General features: G+C 38.1%; 1 protein-coding gene across 1 annotated transcript; it reads right to left on the bottom strand.

Moving 5' to 3' along the window:
* Window positions 1–347: 347 nt before the first annotated feature.
* Window positions 348–5,411, bottom strand: GPATCH11 (G patch domain containing 11). The gene is made up of 8 exons (XM_009873870.1): window positions 5,301–5,411; window positions 4,986–5,212; window positions 4,039–4,080; window positions 3,838–3,958; window positions 3,057–3,147; window positions 1,814–1,918; window positions 933–1,014; window positions 348–403 (listed from the first exon to the last, which is right to left on the bottom strand). Exons 1-8 carry the CDS (start codon window positions 5,345–5,347, stop codon window positions 348–350), a joined length of 771 nt encoding a protein of 256 aa, XP_009872172.1. The 5' UTR covers window positions 5,348–5,411.
* Between the last annotated feature and the right edge of the window lie 34 nt (window positions 5,412–5,445).

The following is a 5,445-nucleotide window of genomic DNA, read 5'->3' as shown; positions in this document are numbered from 1 at the left end:
GTGTGAGTGAGTGGCTTCATTGCTCTTGTTCTGGCCGGGTGACCTTAAACTACAATATCAGCTGATTTTGTTCAGTTGGGCAGAGCATAACCAAAGACTGGAAGGCTTAACCTGCCTCTCAGCGATGGTAGGTCACAATTATAAATGCAAAGTTTTTACCTCCTATTAAATTGTGCATCAAGTAGAAAACCCATAAGATGCTTCAGAAATGTGAGTTTAACCTTTCAACTGTAATTATTCTTTGGCATAGTTCGGTATGAACTCTTCAGTATGGCACAGCTCTGAATCATCTAGAGGATATTGTGAACTATACGTACTTATTTAGGACTCCTTCCTTTAGAAAGGCTTTAGTCATGATCTGCAGCACTGTCTCCGGGGCAGTTTGAAGATAAATCTTCAGAGTCTACAGGGTAAGCAAAGAAAAAATGAGTAACTGCAGCTCAGAGGAGGGAAAAAAGTTGCTACAATTATTTGAAGAAGCCATATTAAGCAGATTAAACAGAATTCAAGATAGTTTGCAAGTTATTAATTCCAAACTTTGTTTTAAAATAGTAAACATAAATTCCACCCTTGTTGGTGCAGGGGATAGTGTTTTTTTTAAACACTGGATAGTGTTCTGTTTCATAAACACCTGCAAGCTTTTGCAGCTTTTTATGGTATTAGTTTTAATATCTGAATATTGTTTACTCAAAATTCATATGAATGCCAGTTCAAATAAGTGCCCGTATGTTTGTTGGTTTTGTGCATGTAAACACCTAAATACTGACTTATTCTCCAAACATAAAAAGTTTTGTAAAAAAACAAGCTGCCTGGAAGGAAAATTTGCTATCAAGATTTAAAAGACTGCAGTGAGAGAAACATTCAAGGATAATTTGTACTATTTGAGTCTAGCTACATAAGCAAAGTAAAACACAACACGTGTTTACTCTCACCTTCATAGGTTGTTCCACACCAAATGCAATAGAAGTGTTCTTCTCGCAGATAGGCCGTCAGGCTATGTAGCTTCTCCGATACCTAGAGATACATACAGGTGTGCAATGATCTGGGGCTTATGTGACATAAAACAGTTTAAGCTACCAACTTTGCTAAAAACAGATTGCTTAACATTTTGCTATGGAAAAGTTACACAGTACTGTAGCACAGTAAGGCATGAAGCTTCCCAGATTTGTAGCATACTGCACAGGAATTCATGACCTTTGGAAAGTTAATTAGTGGCTGTTGTTTGCTCATCCTTCTTTCTAGCTAAAAAACCTGCACTGAAGTGAGCTAAAAATATTACCTAGCTATCCAATTTCAAGTATATGATATTTTTGGTAAAATTTTTCACATCTAATTTCTGCAAATCAAACACATAAGGCTAACGTGTAAGCTAGTTCTCAAAAATGTGAATTTCCAGTGTTCATCTTCAGATAATCTGTGAAGCATTTCAGAAATTACGTAGTGATTCTAAAATTCAACCTAAGACATGAGATGAGGCATCCAAAATTAAAACTCAGAAGCAAGTAACTTTGATCAGATATGTGATCTTGCATATCTTGGCTAAGACAAAAATGCTTAGAATTTAATTTCTAGGCTATTTTTTTCAAAGATCAGCTTCAAAACAGATGAGCAACAAATCAGTAGTTCAATGTTTTATATTTTATCATGTAACTGCTGTAAAAATTACTGCTCTAAGACTGTGCAGAGGCTGTTTACTACAGCTTGGAAAATTACATGTATACATATATCCTTTATGTATGTGTGTATGCATGCTTTTAAAAGGAATATTAAACTTAATTCTGAATCAAGCCATTAATTTAATTGCTGATCTTACACTTAAGTCTGAGCTTGTGCTTTCATCTTCCTTGTCTTCCTCATCCTTTTTGTCTTCCTCTTCAGAGCTAAGCCAATACCAAGTCTCCTTGGGAACATCAATATCCTTAAAAAAATCAAGGATTTAAATGAAAATTATCTGTCTTTTTAGGCTTTTTTGTAAGATGCTAGATAAAAACAATTTCTAATAGGTGAGATGTTATGTTTATAAACTTTCCTGTATAGTATAACCAAGAATTACTGTAGTGGGAAACTAAGTACAGTGGTCCACAAGAAGCATTATTCATTGTTTTAAAAAACAAGTAAATGCATGCTAACATTAAGTTCTATTCCATCTATGTTCAGTATGTGTAAGGCTACACAGCAACACCCTCTCACACCAAGGCTGTAAATAGATACCTTTATTCTGATCAGCCGAAGACACTCTACCCCAAGTTATTTTACCAAGAGATCACACAGTGCCTCCTAATCCACCTGAGGTTAAAGGAAGAAGAGCCATCAAATATGCTCTCAGCTAATTTAGCTGTCTTCGTCTGAAGCAGACTAAGGAATATCAAACAATCTCTGCAGAACTTGTGAGGCAGTATTAACCTTTAACAGGTTAATAAAGAGTTTTTTTCAAGTGGTAGCAATTTATTACTAGTTCACTGCTATTACACATAACCCTGTGGAGGTGGAAGGTACTTTGTTTTGGCTGTCTCGTTTAAATGCTGCTTTGATAAATCTGCTGTTTCCCTCAGTGATGATCCCCATCCTTGGAGATACTGGAGAGCTGTCTGGACATGGTCCTGGACCACCGGCTTTAGGTGACCCTGCCCAAACAGGAGGACTGGAAAAGCTGACCTCCAGAGCCCCTTCCAACATCAACCGTTCTGTGATGATGTTGCTCCCTTGCTTTAGGCAGGCAGCACCCTCATTAAGGACAGCCTGACCTTAGCTACACAAACAGCTTAAAAAGTAACCATGAGAATGCAGGAGTGAAAACAGGTGAGCTCTGACCACACAAATTAACATGGGTCCTCACTTATGTTACCGTGAGGTTGCTGTACACCTTCAAATATCTTCATAGTGCAAACATACACTCTGACATACTTCAATCGTACTGAAGGGCCGCCAAACATCAAGACTTCAGGCTGGTTATCCCATAGTTTTAGAGACCTTCCAAGAACTGAATCCCTTTTTTGTTTGTAGCCTGTATCTCTAACCTATAAGCCTTCCTTCCAACCTAAAAAAGTATGTCTCACTTTTTGCATATCTAATTGCTGGCAGGCCCTCTGGCTTTTTCGGAGGTCTCCTTCCATCTTACGTTCTTCTTGTTTGTTTTTGAATCTTACTCTGTTAAGAAAAAGTAGACAGCTACAATAAGCAGGTAGACAGCGAGATGCATTACAGTCAATAGTTTTTCTGAAATAGAAAATCTAAGATTCTGGCCTTACTAATTCTCTCAGACCAGGACACCATTAGGTTAAGAAGTCTTTCTGACTGTTTCTGTGGGAGCACACATGTATTTCTGGTGAATTACACCTTGAAGACAGTGCTTTTTTCATCACACTACACTGAACACTGTTTCTTCATGATTTCGTAAGATGTGAAGAAAGCAGTTCTCTAAACATCTGCAAAAAAGACACAACCTTCCCTAGGCTTTCCTTCTCCATCAGAATAAAATAAAACCAATAAAATCTAAACAAATTTACCCTGATTTTTTTAAACCATTGTAACAATATTGCTCAGGATTATCTGTGGATTTTGTATTTAAAAAGATGACACAGTTATCTGATTTTAAAGAAGTTGCAAATCACTTGAGAAAAGTTAGTACATACATTGTTTGCATTATTAACATTTACAAAAATAAACAAGGCAGCACATACTCTTAGCATTACGGTGTTCATTTGCTTTTGCTTTAGAACTGAAGCTCTCATTCAAAACATTCAAAAATGGTAATACATTAAAAAAATAACCGAACTTAAAGCATAAAAAAAGATTGTTGTTTAGACATTGCTCAGACTATCAGTTACGTCATTTTACCTGAAATCATCTGCAGCTTGTTCATTTGCTTGTTTTTTCATATGGAGTTTTCGTCTATAGTTTTCTAGTTTTTCTTCAGCTTTTCGCTTTTTTAATTCCTCATGACCAAGCCCGCTTCTGCCTATGTAAGTTCGAAAGATCAATGTAAGCATCTTGAAAGGCTCTGATGCCCAACTAAGTAAATCAGGAAGTATCACAAACCTGTCTTTATATTCAGAGGAATAGGTTCAACAATGCCTTCTCCTGTGAGGGACAAAATATTAAGAAATCAGGTCTTTCTCAAACTATGATTAGTGTAGTATATTCAAGTAAGCAAGCTGCTTTTGTCATTAAATACGTGCGTTTTCTTGTGATTTTGTTGCTTTGAAGTTGAGAAAATCCCAAATCAATGCTTGTCTGCTGGATTGCTATTCACTTTTTTCAGGATACTACCCAACTGAAAGAAAATGATGTTGACTTGACAGGTATACCTTTGATGATACCTGCTTTGTTCCAGCCTTCTGCAACATTTTTCAGTCGAGAATCTCACAACTTTACAAAGATGAAGAATAAAAAGGATGGGGCTGGGCCAGTTCTTTAGCTGACTGTCAGCTAGAAGCACGCTGAACTGGCACAGCAATTACTGAGGCTTTGCCTTACTGATTTTGCTTCCTAAGGGTAGGCCAGTGTTTGCCATTTCTTCTTGGGAATCCAGCTATTAATTCCAAGAGAGAGGTTGGCTTTTTTTTTTTGGGATGCTACTAGCTTTGCAAGACCATCAAAACATTCCTAATACAATTCCTGTAGGCGTGCACATATGGAATTGCCTTTACTAAGCAGCAAGCACTGCTGCTTCCCTCATGTCTCTTCATAGTCTGTAACATTTTTATTTCAGCTTTTCAACATTTGCTCTCATCTGTTGTTCTGCCACAACGCATTCACAGTTCAGTAACACTAGGGCTCTTAGAAAGGCATTTATTCACCCAGTCTACAAAAGCAGCAGCTACAGTCTGTAAAATATAAAGGTACACCTGAATCACAGAATCATCCAGGTTGGAAAAGACTCTTGGGATCACCGAGTCCGACCATTAACCCTACTCGCAAGTTCACCCCTAGACCATATCACGCAATATATATAGGCACACACCTCCAGACAGCGACAGACTTACCGCTTTTGCCAAGGGCCTGGCCACTCTTGTAGCCCATCTTCTGGAGCAAAGCAAAGCCTTTGTTCTCATTGCCCAAAGCACTTTTCAGCACTAAGTCACGTCTCTCTTTTTCTTCTTCTTTTATACTCTTCTGTCGGTTCTTCTCATTGGCTTCTTTTTGCTTCTCTTCTTTCTGAAGAGCCTCCTTCATCCGCCTCACCATCGGTAAGCCTGGCCTCACATCCTGCCTAAGAGTTAATTCCAGCAAATATTACCACTTTTTTTTTTGTTTTAATGTTTACGATCACTTAAGAAACAAAAAAAGGAGCCACCTACTTAATAAATAAATCTGACATGTAGTCGTTCTCTTCGTCTTCCTCCATGTTTAGCACGCCTGCCCTCTTCCAGCCCCTTTCCTACAGACGCCGTCAATGCGCCCTACCGCGCGTTTTCCGTCTCTGCACGTTCCCTGAAACGCAGA

Source organism: Apaloderma vittatum, unplaced genomic scaffold, assembly GCF_000703405.1.
Source record: "Apaloderma vittatum isolate BGI_N311 unplaced genomic scaffold, ASM70340v1 scaffold13487, whole genome shotgun sequence".
NCBI lineage: Eukaryota > Metazoa > Chordata > Aves > Trogoniformes > Trogonidae > Apaloderma > Apaloderma vittatum.
This window is presented reverse-complemented; position numbering and strand designations above follow the sequence as displayed.